This window comes from Ranitomeya variabilis, chromosome 5, assembly GCF_051348905.1.
Source record: "Ranitomeya variabilis isolate aRanVar5 chromosome 5, aRanVar5.hap1, whole genome shotgun sequence".
Taxonomy (NCBI): Eukaryota; Metazoa; Chordata; class Amphibia; order Anura; family Dendrobatidae; genus Ranitomeya; species Ranitomeya variabilis.
In genome coordinates this window covers 645,427,167-645,442,562 of record NC_135236.1, presented here as the reverse complement: position 1 = coordinate 645,442,562, position 15,396 = coordinate 645,427,167, and the positions used below count along the sequence as shown (strand labels likewise).

General features: G+C 41.6%; 1 protein-coding gene across 1 annotated transcript in view; it reads left to right on the top strand.

Annotated features, from left to right (window-relative positions):
• PDGFRB (platelet derived growth factor receptor beta) overlaps positions 1-15,396 on the top strand; it is a 127,445-nt gene that overhangs the window by 56,370 nt on the left and 55,679 nt on the right. The window contains exons 2-8 of the mRNA XM_077266313.1: positions 4,739-4,802; positions 4,979-5,266; positions 5,978-6,244; positions 7,289-7,419; positions 8,462-8,627; positions 11,582-11,771; positions 13,192-13,307. Of these exons, the coding sequence (XP_077122428.1) occupies positions 4,781-4,802; positions 4,979-5,266; positions 5,978-6,244; positions 7,289-7,419; positions 8,462-8,627; positions 11,582-11,771; positions 13,192-13,307 (1,180 nt within the window). The 5' untranslated portion in view covers positions 4,739-4,780. The remainder of the gene's footprint in view (positions 1-4,738; positions 4,803-4,978; positions 5,267-5,977; positions 6,245-7,288; positions 7,420-8,461; positions 8,628-11,581; positions 11,772-13,191; positions 13,308-15,396) is intronic.

The following is a 15,396-nucleotide window of genomic DNA, read 5'->3' as shown; positions in this document are numbered from 1 at the left end:
TTTAAAAAGTTGTCTAAAAAAAATGCAACAAACTGAACACTGCCCGAGAAAGTTAACTCCAGGTGGGAATTGGAGTGAGATGCGCCTGAAAATTGTGACATTTGGTAAAGATCACGTGAATTTGTCTAAAGCATCTAGATAAGCAAAGTTGTGGAGGAAAAATACAAAAAAGATTTAAAAATAAAGATAAGTTAAAAAGTGGAGCAAAGCATATAGGGAATAAGAAACAAATAGTAAAGTCAATAAACAAGAGCAAGTCACTGCAGTAAATTGGAAAAAAAAACCAGCGTGTTTCACTGTGGGTATGGTGTTCTTGGAATCCGCTGAAATGCAGACAGCGCGAAACGGCCGTTGTCCACAGAAGGTATCCGCTCCACTCCCACTGTACCTGTTTTATGGATTAAATAAAAGGACTGCTTTTAATTTTATTTTTTTTTGTTCTATTCAATCTTTGATCTTTGCCCTATGACTACTCCTGTTGCCGGTGACTGCATTACTGGTTTCAGCTGGTCACAATGGAGTTGAATTAGTCAAGCTCACCCATTAGAGGTGGTATATATATATATATATATATATATATATATATATATATATATGTAATGTACAGTATACCATCAGTGGGTCAGCTTAGAATTGAGATTCCTTTACTGATCTGAACATAACTAGTTTCCAGTTTGCATTTGCACAATTCCCGGGAAGCCTAACGTTCATGAATTGGTCAATGTGTCAACCCTCCTCTGCTTCTATCTTCAATCCTAAAGATATTTATTCACTCGAATCCGGGACAGTAAATTAAATTTAAAGAGAAGGAAGTAAAGAGACCATAACCATAAAAAGGACTGTTAACCATAAAAAGGACCGTTTCTTGAGGAAACCTGCTCATTGATCATCTGATTGATGTAGGTCTGGTGTTTCTAATTCTGGCTTTTTTGGTCAAGGAAATTAATATATGTTCCAACCTGTGGAGAATTACATGGTAGCCATTCATATCATGAAATATAGAGATGGACTGAGTCCAGTGTAGCTCTCAAGGGGAAAGAGGAAGGAGAGCACCACCATGTATGATGTCCACATGACCTAGTAAAAGTGGTCAATTCTGGTATGTTTGGCTTCTCTGACCTCATCCCATCTAGTGAAACCTCAATATACTGTAAATGCGGTAATAAAGCTAAAATTTAACAACCTTGTTTCATAGAATGAGAAATATTGTGTAATAGAAGTGATGTCCCTCATCTCCATTGGTGTCCTACATGACCGTCATAAACAATGTTAGTTCAGATTGTGTCCTCCATTTTCTGAGGTGAGAAAATAAATGACTCTTCCCCGGTGTGATGGTATTCTGCTGTCTTTTGTAAACACCTCCTTGGGATCCTTGTTTTTTCCCTTCCTCTAACAACTTGTTCAGTCTTTTATACTTTTGTTTCATTCCAGTTTCTCAAATATTTGCGCGGACAACGAAAGTGATCATTATGTAGAGAAAAAGCAGTTCTGTGAGGGGATTGTGTGGGAAAAGACATTGAAATAGACCATTGTGTTACGAGAAACACTCACAACAGGAATGTGTACTGCACAGAGTCGTAAGGGGGAGAAATACGAAGCTATTAAATATATGGCGACATATAACTGGGGAAAAAACATCTCCTTATAAGTCCTGGAGGTGAAGTCATGGGAGGAACATGGCGCCTATCAACGATGAAGCTTGTCCATATATATAGTATATATATACTGTATATATATATATATATTATCAGTCATCTATGTTATTGATTGTCTATGGCATAATATCTATCCTGCTACAGAGTCATCATGTATGTTGTCGTCATCTATCTATTATCTATCTAATAACTATCTATGTATTATCTATCCATCTATTATCTATCTATCTACGTCATATCTATTTATTGTTTTCATATCTATTGATCATTTATTTTTCTTACACCTTATCTATTATCTATGTACAGAATGTTTCATCTATGAATCATCTATCTTTCTATTTATGTACAGTGGTGTAACTTAGCATCCCATTGGCCCCAGTGCAAAATTTGGACCTGGGTCAACACCTCCATGTTAGATGCATGGGCCTTTTGTAGCGTTCTAGATTCTACAAAGACATACATGTTCAGCCACCAAGTAATGATGTCCCCCATCCTGGCACCTCTATGTAATAATGTCCCCCATCCTGGGCCCCTATCAGTAATAATGTCCCCTATCCTAGGTCCCTAACGGTAATAATGTCCCCCATCCTAGGCCCCTATCTGTTATAATGTGTCCCATTGTGGGCCCCCATCTTTAATAATGGCCACCATCTTGGGCCCCAACTGTAATAATGTCCACCATCCTAGACCCTTCTGTAATAATGTCCTCCATCCTGGGCCCTTCTGTAATAATGTCCTATATCCTGGGCCCTTCTGTAATGATGTCCTCCATCCTGGGCCCCTATTTGTAATGTCCCACATCCTGGGCCCCTATCAGTAATAATGTCCCCCATCCTAGACCCCTATCTGTTATAATGTGCCCCATTGTGGGCTCCTATGTGTAATAATGTCCACCGTCCTAAGCTCTTCTGTAATAATGTCCTCCATCCTGGGCCCCTACATGTAATAATGTCCACCATCTTGGGCCCCTAACTGTAATAATGTCCTCCATCCTGGGCCCCTATCAGTAATAATGTCCCCTATCCTAGGCCCCTATCTGTTATAATGTGCCCCATTGTGGGCCCCTATCTGTAATAATGTCCACCATCTTGGGCCCCTATCTGTAATCATGTCCACCGTCCTAGACCCTTCTGTAATAATGTCCTCCATCCTGGGCCCCTATATGTAATAATGTCCACCATCTTGGGCCCCTAACTGTAATAATGTCCCTCTTACTTGCCCCTTTTTGTAACAATGCCCCCATCCTGGAGTGCAGTGATATTATCAGGCTGGGAAACTCCATGTTTATTTTGCCCTTCCCAGCCTCAAAATACCAGCCCTCAGTCGCCCCTGAATTGGCACATCTAATGGCGCTTTGCCAAGCTCTTCCCATTTGAAGTGGTGTGGTTGCAATCCGGGTAATATTTTTGGGGTTGATGTTCGGTGTGTAATGACAGCTGACATCAAGCCCAGGGGTTAGTAATGGAGAGGTGTCTATCAGACACCCCCGGTTACTAACACCATAATTCAAAAAGAAAATCATATACACAGAAATAAATATTTTATTTGAATAAAGACTCCCCCACACTATCCCTCGTTCAGCAATTTATTATGAAAAATGTTCCCACAAAGCCCCTCCGAGATAGTCCACGTTGCCAGAGCTGTATTCAAGGAAATGGGGTTTTTTTTAAATTATTTGTTTATTTAGTTCCCAGCAGAGACCTGAGAGTCAGAGTTGCGTCCAGGTGTCTTCCCCATGTTGTTCTCCTTTCAAATCCATTTTAGCGATTTTCCTGCCTCCCCAGCCCTCCTGGAAGGGTCTTCCGGAAAAATGCTCGAATTTCCCACTGACTTACATTATACACATTATTCTAATCAAACCCACCCGAGCATCCGACCTGATCGATTCGAGCTCTCGAGCATTTTAACACTCAATTATCACTAATCCCCAAAAAGTTATTTTATCTGGTATGAAGCTAAGTTTTGGCAGCTGAGTAACATGAGTAGGGATCTGCCTGACGGTAATCTGAGAGAATAGACAGAGAATAACTATAGGGCAATACCCAAGGGCCGCAAACCAGACTCATTAAAGGATGGGAAGAGACCTATTCGGACTGTCTGAAGCTGGGAAGAAGTACAGTAGGTCTGTGTTGTACATTGTGCCTGCCACAAAAAAAAACATTGGGAAAAGTAAACCTCTCTGGGTACAGTATGTGGTGACTGACAGAGAAGAAAACGGGCAGTGACACAAGTTGGCGAACTGCACGTCACCAGGGAAGAGCGAGGTCTGTCTGTAAGAAAGTAGAGATGTGCACATCAATTCGCAGTGCCCTGGGTCAGCGGCCGGGTCAGTATTCTATGGCCTCGGGAAAGTCTCCTACTTGCCGGAATATACGTCTCCTCTTTTGAATAGTGGGCACAGTATATAGTGAATAACCGAGAAGAAAACGGGCAGTGACTCAAGTTGCATTTCACCAGGGAAGTTCCATGTCTGTCTGTAAATAAGAAAGTTGTAGAAATGAGCATATTGATTCTCAGGATCCTGGCTTAGCGGCCAGATCAGTATTTTGTGGCCTCCGAACAGGAGTCCTCGGGACAGACTCCTTGCTGCCGGCGCATACGACTCCTCTTTTGATTAGCTGGACTGGCACAACGTCGTTTGTGAGTCACATCGTAGCAATGATGTCATGACAGCACCGATAATCAAAAGAGGAGCCTGGCAGGTAGGACGTGGTTTGTAGGATTCTCATCATACTGACCTGGGAGCTGAACCAAGGTCAATTTGATCATCTCATTAAGAAAGTCTTTGCTGTGTCACAATATTATAAGTATTAATCTTCTTAGAAGATCCTGTAAATACATTTTCACTTGTTTTTAAGAAGTTCACCATGTCACGTTGGAGTCTTTTTATCGGGAGCCATTGACCCTCCGGCCAACCCTCTGGCTCCACACCCTACATCTTTACATATCTATCTATGGCATCCATTTATCATTTGGCCCTTCCTTTCCATTTTTCTAAACCCCATCTTTACAGCTTACGAGTTACGCATTTTTCTTACTATGTATCCACGTCTTATATATTTTTTCTTTCTGCCTCTGCCCAGGGTAGCACAGCTGGAATCCCTTCTTCCTGAGCACCGTACACGATGAACCTACAACTAATCACAGGTACGATTGGGAATGGACTAAACCAACCCTACAGTTTCCAATATAGTGATAATGAATTTCGTGCTGATGCTATTGATGGTTATTGAGATCTATTATATAATGTGTGTTGAATATTTCTGTGTTTACTCATCGGCCAAGTCTATTAATGTGATAGATAATGGATCTTCTCTGTGTAGGATTGCTCGTTCTCTCATGGACGGCTTTATCGCAGGACATCACCCAGAGTGAATCTGAAATTATCCTCAGTCTATTCAGCAATTTTTCAACGAGTTGTTCTGCCTCCACCATCATCACTTGGAAACATGACGACCATGTAATTGACTCGCTGCTGAAATTTAATGGCGACACGTTCACCAATACCCTCATCCTCCAGAATGTGACCGGGCAGAACACGGGGCGGTACACCTGTGTGAACGACTCTTCCGTCCAGTATGAGCTGCAATCTCTCTACATTTTTGTACCTGGTAAGAGGATTTCCATTGATGTGTACTCGAATGCTGATACCCCAACATGGTGATAAAACTGGACCATTGTCAAACAGTTAGCCACCTAGCCAAGAAGGACACTGTCCGGTTTAGTTATCGACCACATAAAAAATGGAGCTCGGGTTACACAATTCCATTATGGAAGCAGCGGTGTGGATGTGTCAATGAAGCGGTGGTGGGGCATGCACACTACTGCTACATTCACACATGGGAATTTGGGTGTCCTTTTCTCGAGATCCGTGAGGGTCTCGACAATCAAACATATATCACTTCTCTAGATGTATTTTCTGGCCCAAAAACCATTCCCGTTGCCATCATACAGGATAGGGTATAACGTGTTGATCATTGCTGCTCTGACCACCGGGAACCACAGTGATCCTCAGAACGTGGTTCTGGATCCCCAAAAAAGGGGCACTGCAATGGAGATGCTCCGTTCACTGTCTACGATTCCAGCGTTGCTCTGTATTCTCCGACAGTCCCATGGACAATTGGTTTTAGGGTCCCAGCAGCAGTCAGATCACCAAATTATACCCCATCCTGTCATATCAGATAGATGGGGATAACTTGTGATTTTGTGAATAACCCTTCAAGATGCCATTTCCTCAGCCGATAGTCCTTTTTTCTAAAATGACCGCAGTCTGTTTTCAGCAGTTTCTTGTATCATGTCTGTTTTATTTCTTTATCGCAAAGATCCAAATGTGGTGTTTTTGCCCATAAAAGAAAACGATAAGTTCCTGTTTGTCCCCGTGAAGAGCAGAACCACCATCCCCTGCCGGGTCACCAACCCCAACATATCCGTGACGCTTCACGAGAAGGATAATGACATTGAGATTCCATATCCTTACGACAGCAAGGAAGGTTTCACCGGCCATTTCGATGATACAAATTATTATTGTAAAGCTTCACTGGATGGCATTGAAGTTCACTCGGATCTATATCATATCTACAGCATACAATGTAAGAGCCTTTATTATACCCCCCAAAAGATATATTTATTATAACGATTTAAAAAAATGCATTAAAGAGGCTGAGAAAATGGTGTGGCGTAGCATAGGGACTGGGGGGGGGACACAGAGGCAGTTGTGGTGAATGCAAAATTCTTAGGGGTGCAACATTTCGACAGAAAAAAAAGAAAGTACTACTTTCTTTTTGTTTTTCATTTTTGCCCCACTAAAGAGTGACGACGTTAGCACCAACGGGCGCTGCAAGTGCGCCATACTGGGTTCCTCCAGTCACCAGGTGATTGCCACTGTGTAGGTGTCAACAGGCGCTGCAATGATGGCTCTGCATTGTGCCCTCACTCAGATTAGATGAGTACAAACCTTATTTTTTTATTGCAGGAATAGCAGGGTTACAGCATAAATAGCATTACTTATTTTGGGAGGAGCAGTCAGAGGGCAGGATTACTGTTTAAGGTGGCACTAAGGAGGCATTATTTGTTTTAAGGGGACACTCAGAGGACATTATTACTTAGGGGGCGCAAGATTTGCTTTGCCCATAGCGTTGGCATCCCACTTTACGCCACTGGATGGAGCCAAACCAAACTTCATTAAAGGACAAATTCCCTTTAATAAAATTAATCTATATTTATATAGTGGCAAGTAGCAAACTAATTGACAATTTAAAAAAAGCGGTAAAACATCATGTAATTTTTTTTAATCTAAACGTTAATTCATTCCATAAAATATCTTTGTAGCAATTGGAGCTGTATGTTTCTGATATAGAACTCCACATCTGACGCACAACAGATCTAATATATAAAATAGTGTTTTCCTCTAACCACCACCAGAGGGAGCTCCAGAGCTAACGGCACCATGTTATTATTGAGTTGTGTATGACACTGTGCAGGAAGCTCACTTGCTCCATCTAGTGGTGAATGCATGTACTGGAAATTTTAGTGCTGAAATGTGTTATGTTGGTCCTATACATTTTGATTTTTTTGTTCGACAGTGTCTATTATACAGTTTTTTCAAGTCAGTCTTTTTTTTCTTCTTTCTTTAGTGTCAGAAGACCTCCACCTGACTGTGAAAGCGTCAAACAGTATAGTAAAGAAGGGAGAAAATATCACCATTTTCTGCACAGTGGTTGAAAATGAAATTATAAACTTTACCTGGTACTTCCCAGGTATCCAGGTGCGTATAATCACATCAATGCTTCAATCCGTACAGAATAAAATAATTTTGAATATTACTTAAAATGGAACACCTAGAGTTCTGTGCTAATTAGTCTTTTACTTTGTCTTCTCCATTTTTCTGGTACAGAGTCTCAATCTTATACGTAGAGATAGGGTACTCATTAACATTGGCTTAAATCTGATATTGAATTCCCCCCAAAGTTAAGTGATAAACTCCTAGCTGTCTGCGTCATCCACTAGAGGGAGCTACGGAGCATAAGTTTAAAGGGAATATGTCAGCAGGTTTTCACAATGTAATCCGACAGCAGCATGATGTAGGGGCAGAGACCCTGATTCCAGGGATGTGTTTACTGGGTGCAGCAGTTGTAGTAGAATCACAGTTTTCTCTGCTGCAGATCTAGCAGAGCTCGGAATGCTGAGCTGGGTATAACCCCGCCCACATCACTGATTGGCTGCTTTCTGTGTACACTGTGTAGTGACAGAAAGCTGCTAATCAGTGCTGGGGGCGTGGTTGGATGAGGAGGCACAAGCCATCTAGTCCTGTAGCAATAATGTCCTGCTGATAAAACATTGATTGTATTGAAACAGCAAAACACAGCCTAACAAGTGACACATCGCTGGAATCAGGGTCTCTGCCCCTACATCACACTGCTCTCTGATTACATAGCAAATACCTGCTGCCAGATTCCCTTTAATGTATGAACAACATTCAATAAGCTTCATGCAAGCAACCGCTAATCTAATGTAGATTTTTAGGAGCAAAAGAGTAACAATGCAGTGACATGACTAATCCTATGCTTATGTATGACATATCCATGATGATTACTTATAAAATGATGGCAGTCTCGCCTTCGAAGCAGTAGTGGATGATGAGATATGGAGACTCAAAGCACAAAGATCAAACATTGTTCCCCTTTTGCTCATCTCTGTAAGTCCCAAATCTGTTGTGCATGGATTATTATGTGACCATTATGTCTCCCTGTAAGCCGTGATGGCCTCGTCTTTGGGATCTCATAGTACACTTCCTTTTCCAATTACAGACCCAGAGGCCGCATACGATTGTGAATATCATGGGAGTGAGATCCGTCACTTCCCAACTGACAATACTAAAAGCCAACGTGGAGGACGCGGGGAATTACACCTGTATGGTGGAGGAGACGATACAAGGAAACTACGAAATACAAAGCGTGACCGTAGACGTTATAGGTAGGAAATACGTTCTTGCAGTTCATCCTTTTTTTTAGACATTTAAAGGGACCCTGCCAGCACGTCTTTCTATATGAACGTAATGGTATGGCTGTGTAGGTGCTTTTCTCCCAATAAAAGTGATATTTTTTTGTAGAGATTCTTGGTGTCAGTCAATAGAAATCTAGAAGTCATAGGAAAATTGGGCTGAAAGTGTGTCGGGGGATGTCCGTGTATTTGGGGAACATTCATGAAAGCCTTGTCATGGCAAGTTTAATATTAATTCCTCAAAAAGATAATAGACAACTATCTACGTCCTGACCCGCATGACCATTCTTAGTCCTACGCAGAAGCCAAAGAGGCATGCTCACACTTATTTTGGCGTTTTATTTTCTAAACATTCTAATATTACAAGTTTGCAACCAAGATGTGAAGAAGTTAGCTCAAAATGTCAGGCCTTCCAAGCGCCATCAGTTACTAAGCCCTCAGCTTTCATTCAGTTCCTCAGGGGCGGAGACAGAACATAAATGGTGACCATGTGATAAATGTAGGCGGGCTCATTGTTCTTCAGTTTCTAACATCTCCTTTCTAGCTCTCCCAATCAGCAGGTAAAAATTGATGGCATGATAGCATCATTGAGTGCTGAAGAGCAAGTTTGTGACATATTTTTTTATTTAGATGGAGTGAGGTGAGCGCGCTCTGTATGGGGCCAAAGCTTTAAAATGAGAGTGCGTAGTAGGAACCTTAATGTGGGACATGAGCACCAAAGGCATGGCAATATGTCCACCCTTAACATACATTCAGGAGCCATATTTCTGGGACACCAAACTACCTCTACTTGTCCAAACTCTTATTCGGGGTACTTCTTCATACTAAAAGAGGACATGTCACTTGCCATAAATGATCATTTGTATCTTGTGTAAATGCCGCTGATCTCCTGAATCTGTCATTGTTTTTCTTATTGTTCCTCAGCCTCTCCTTCCCCTTGATATGGCAGTCTCTACCCTGTTTGTAAATCTCATCTTGTTACCAAGTGGGTGTGGTGCTCTACCCCTCTCTGTGTTCATCTTTTTTAAGGCCACACCCAGTTGGCTAGAAAAAAATAGATTTATTTACAGGGAAGAGGGAAAAAGCAAAGAGAAATAAGAAAAAAACGCCAACACTTCGACCATGTAAAACAATTACATATTATGTTAGGTGACAGGTTCCAACCGCTACTTTACCAGTATACACGCCAATTCCTCCATTCTAATAAGGTTTTTAAGATTTTATACTAAGAGACAATCTTTCAAGAATAAATTTTCAGCATCACAAATGCTAATGAGGCAGGACTAGTCCGCTGGGACATCTCTACACTAGGATCATGCCTCCCTGTGCATGACTGAGATCCTGGGTGATCGACAGTCTGACCACAACAAGTATTGCATTCAGACGGTCAATCAGGGACCAGAAAAGTGATATTAGAAGGTCAGAAGCAGGACTAGTTATTATGGGTAATAGATGTCCGTCCTGCCTCAAAAAGTTTTGTTGCTGCAGGATAAAAGTTAATTCTCGACACATTGATGTTCTATATTAACAGAGCAAACACTTTACAAAAATATAGGAATTGTCAAGCACACCACTAAAGTTCCCATTATGTGGAATGATTTTGGTAAGAGAGCCTAGTCATGGCCCACACATTGACCTCTAGCTCCTCCCTACTTCTGCTCCCTCGCTTCTCCATAGAATCTTATGAGCACCAAGTGTCTGTGTTGGCCTCTGGCTCCTCCCTACTCCTGCTCCCTCGCTTCTCCATAGAATCTTATGAGCACCAAGTGTCTGTGTTGGCCTCTAGTTCCTCCCTACTCCTGCTCCCTCGCTTCTCCATAGAATCTTATGAGCACCAAGTGTCTGTGTTGACCTCTAGCTCCTCCCTACTCCTGCTCCCTCGCTTTTCCACAGAATCATATGAGCATCAGGTGCCTGTGTATGCCTCCAACTCCTCCCTACTCCTACTCCCTCCCTTCTCCATAGAATTTTATGAACACCAAGTGTCTGTGTTGGCCTCTAGTTCCTCCCTACTCCTACTCCCTCGCTTCTCCATAGAATCTTATGAGCACCAAGTGTCTGTGTTGGCCTCTAGCTCCTCCCTACTCCTGCTCCCTCGCTTCTCCATAGAATCGTATGAGCACCAAGTGTCTGTGTTGACCTCTAGCTCCTCTCTACTCCTGCTCCCTATCTTCTCCATAGAATCTTATGAGCACCAAGTGTCTGTGTTGGCCTCTAGCTCCTCCCTACTCCTGCTCCCTCGCTTCTCCATAGAATCTTATGAGTATCAGGTGCCTGTGTATGCCTCCAACTCCTCCCTACTGCTGCTCCCTCCCTTCTCCATAGAATTTTATGAGCACCAAGTGTCTGTGTTGGCCTCTAGCTCCTCCCTACTCCTACTCCCTCCCCTATCCATGGAATATTATGAGCACCAAGTTTCTGTGTCGGCCTCTAGCTCCTCCCCTCTCCATAGAACCTTATGAGCACCAGCTGTCATCTCCTATCTTAGTAATGGGAATATCTGTCTTTATTGAACAGATTTTACCCATGAATTGAGAGTGAAAATCAGTCCAGAGGGAGAAAGAAGTAGATTTCTCTGATGCGATATATTACAAAGTTGCTTATTGCCATATGTACTATTGATTTCTGAAATAAAAATTAAAATGATGCTTACACTTTAAGTCCCACCCTGAGAATGCCCCCAAAACAGACACTTTGGGGTTACCTGCTCCTTTTATGATCTTTTTTCTGCAATTGTCGTGCCAAAATCGAAAGTTTGATCTTATTAGTGGTGCAGCTTCCATCATTGTTCTCATAAGAACATGGATGTAACTGCCTGGATAAATATCATTAATATTGCCGTGTTTAATTGAATGGGAATTTGCTCGTCGAAATAATGCCGCCTGGAACATAACACTGAAATCCTTCGTATTTATTTCTTCGATTAGAAAAAGGTTTTGTGACACTCGTCACGGAAGAAGCAGAGATAACAGCCAACTTGCACCAGAGTATGACAATTGAGGTGGAAATCGAAGCTTATCCTCCACCTACCATCGAATGGCTGAAAAATGGCGCCTCGCTAACAGGAGATACCAAGAGCCAAATTACTGTCGCAAATAAGAACACTTCTGAAAACAAGTAAGTGTTTCCATACTCTTAGAATATTCGAAAAAAATGAGAGAGGAAGAGGACATATTTCCAAGAGGAGCATTGCAAGGCTTAAAAGTCTCCTCACCTTGGCAGGTCAATCTCCACAATGAAAAACGTTACTCCTTGGTTCTTTAGATATTAATGTCAGTTTTCAATCCAGGCAGCGCCATTTTTGGCATGTGTTGGAATTGAGCAAACTAATACTGTATAAACCTAAGCCAAAAAGAAAATGAGCACATACCCTGCTGCAAGTAAGTAAAAATCAATAGCACATATAAATAACATAGGGCACTTTTTGAAGCAAAACTCTTAAACCTGATGAGGCTGGTGTATTTACTTTTAAAAAAAATGCATGTCAGAATGGCTGTATAGCCCATTGGGAAAATTTCTCTGCCTAACATTAAAATCCACTTTTTAATTTGAGGACCATACAATCAATCATCTTGGCATGGATTTTGAAAGTAAGCACACCAGTGTCATCTGGTCTAAGAGTTCTAGTTAATAATACGTGCAGTTTGCGTTACGATATCTGAAGATAGATCTGCTTTGGAAGGAGCCTGTCACATGGAACGTGTTGTTCAATCAGCGGGCAGCTTGTAACAGAGCAGAGGAAGCTGAGAACATTGACATATAGGTTTGGAGGGGAAAGGTTCAATATATTCATTGATATAAATTCTTGATCATTTTGGGCTTGGGGATCCAGTGGCCAATATCAGGCAATAATTGACAGCCTTCCCCGTAGGGCTGTGTGAGTTTAAAAAATATCTGTAACTGAATTATAGGACCGCCCACTGGACTCCTAAGATCTGAAAGGGCATGGATTTAAAGGGATTCGGCAGGAATTTATGCCAAATCTTTTTCACAAACCAATATATCAAACTACTTTGATTCTTCCTCTCTATAACTGGCAGCCCTTAAAATACATAGCATTTCCAAGATGACAAGTGCCCTTTAACATACTAGCAAAATGCATCAGCACATGGCAATTAATGAATGCATGAAAACAACTATTACTATACACATAAAAATGCTCCCCTGATTGTGATGGTTTAAAAAAAAAAATCTGCTGTATCTTACCAGGGATATGAGTCTTTTTATTTGATTGTCATTTTTAAGGTCTTAACAAGTGGGCAATGCTCACGGGATCCTCTGGGGTGTGTCTTTAGGCTCCTCTGGGGCGTGTCTGTAGGCATGCTCTGTAACGCCCCCTTTTAAAGATAAAGGTAGCACTGAATAAAAAGGCCCATATCTCTGGGACCCTGTGGTGGATTTTCTTGAAAAATGGCATAGCAAGGGGAACAGCAGCAAAATCTGGTCATTTTTCACCTTGTGTTTTCATTTCAAGCTCTCTTTATATATCATTGTATTTACTGGCGGTAGGACAAGGACTGACAGACTATATTTCCAGGTACGCCAGTGTTTTGAACATTGTGAGAGTGAAAGAAAAAGATGGCGGTAACTACACAATCCGGGTACAGAACGAAGACGATGTTCAAACGATTTCTTTTGACCTTCAAATTAATGGTGAGCTTTATATTATTTATGCTTCTTACTTTTTTTTAATAAAATGGGTTAAATATTTGGATTCATGTCAATGGTGATCATTTGCAATTAGTAATTAATGTTAGGCATATATCGGCCAATCAAATATATGATACCGCCTCAATTATCCAGTTAAAGAGGTTGTCCACTACTTAGTCATCGATGACCAATTCTTAGGGTAGGTCATCAATGTCTGATCGGACAGGGTCAGTCTCCCGCCAATCAGCTGTTCTCAGTGACAGTGGCGGCTGCCTGCCGAAAGTGCTCAATTCCGGAACTGCTCCATCTTATGATAGTGGCCGCGGCCGGGTACTGCACATCCCCCTTCTATTGATTTGAATAGGAGGCGGACGTGCAGTACCCGGCCGCGGCCACTACCAGATGATGGAGCAGTTCTTGGAATTGAGCATTTCCGCCAACACCAAGAACAGCTTATCGTCAGGGGTGCCGGATGTCAGACCCTGAGCGATCAGAGACTGATGACTTTTCCTAAGGATAGGTCATCAATGATAAAGTAGTGGACACCTCTTTAACTCTTTTAAGGTTCTGCAGATTTTGTCTTTCAGGATGAAGCATTTTTTTTTCATTATATTTGAGTAAGCTTATTTACCTTTATGTTTTCATTCACATTGTTGTGTTACATTTTTTCATGCCTCTTGGTTTGTATTTTTTATGGAATTTTTTACATTGTATTTATTTAATTTCTTATTTATTTCTTATTTATTTTGTTATTATTTTTTATTTATTTATTTTATTTTATTTTTTTTTCCACTTTTGGAAAACCTCTGTTTCTCGGGTGAAAGGTTTTCTTTTTCTTAAAGTGTACTTTACATACCCACCCGGGGTCCAGTGCTAGTTCACTGCCACTACTCCCTCTATCTGTTGTTTTTTGCAGAATATTCTGCAACTGCAATTCGACAACGCTGCAGTCAATCAATGAGTTCAGCAGTTCTGAGTGCTTCATGCCATCAAATTGGGCAAAGCCACTGAGCTCAGTTATTGGCTGCAGCTTTTTTGACATGATGTCAGTGCTGTGGACAATAAGGGTATGTGTCCACGTGCAGGAAACGCTGCGTGTTTGACGCTGCGCAGAGCCGCAGCGTGGAACACGCAGCGTCCAGATGTTACAGCATAGTGGAGGGGATTTTATGAAATCCCGTCTCCACTATGCATGCGAACACGCACCCGGCGGCCCTGAGATTCCGGACATGCGGCGCGTCTTTTAAGATTGCAGCATGTCCATGTACCTTGCGGCGCCGCTGCGCCGCCGCAAGGTAAATCACAGGGCCCTATGTGTGGGGTGCGATGATTCCGGATGTGTGCAATGAACACATCTGGCATCATCGCGTCACAGAAGGGGGCAGGGTTTAGGGCGGAGCCGGTTTGCCGCTCCGTCCAAACCGCCGGCCATCCTGAAGGTGGAAACATACCCTAACAGACAGTCGGAGCAATGGCAGAGATGCCGAGTTGGACCTGGGAAGAGTAAGTAAAGCAAATTTTGTGTTGTTGTTTTTTTAATTATATTTGAGAAGAGGGTTTTTTCCAAAACAAAAAATTAACATTGTTAAGTGTCAGATTATATAAAGCAAAAATAATACCATATTAAAAAAAAAAACAAAAGGCATGAAAAAACACTTAACACAGCAATGTGTATGAAAAAATAAAAAAATAAAGATACTCAAACATAGGAAAAGAGAATTTTGGAAAAAGATTCCTGAACTCACCACGCACATATGCACAACTCCATCTATGTTTCGTTGTGGTTGATGATTGGACTGATAACCAACAGGTGCATATGCAAAGTTTTGAAAAGTGTAGCAGGTCATCCACTTGTATATTGTAAAATCTTATTTCAGTTTCATTTCAAGCTTATAATACTGTTTCATACTGTCCAAACACTCATCTCTGACGCTTTCGGGCGCAGTTACCCCCCTTAGTCATAGGCATCACACAGACATCCTGAACAGACAATTTAAACTCATGACAGCCAATCACATGTATTATACAAAATTAACATGCAAATTTCAAAATTCGGTATTTCCTACTATTAGGTTGTTTATCACGGTGTGAC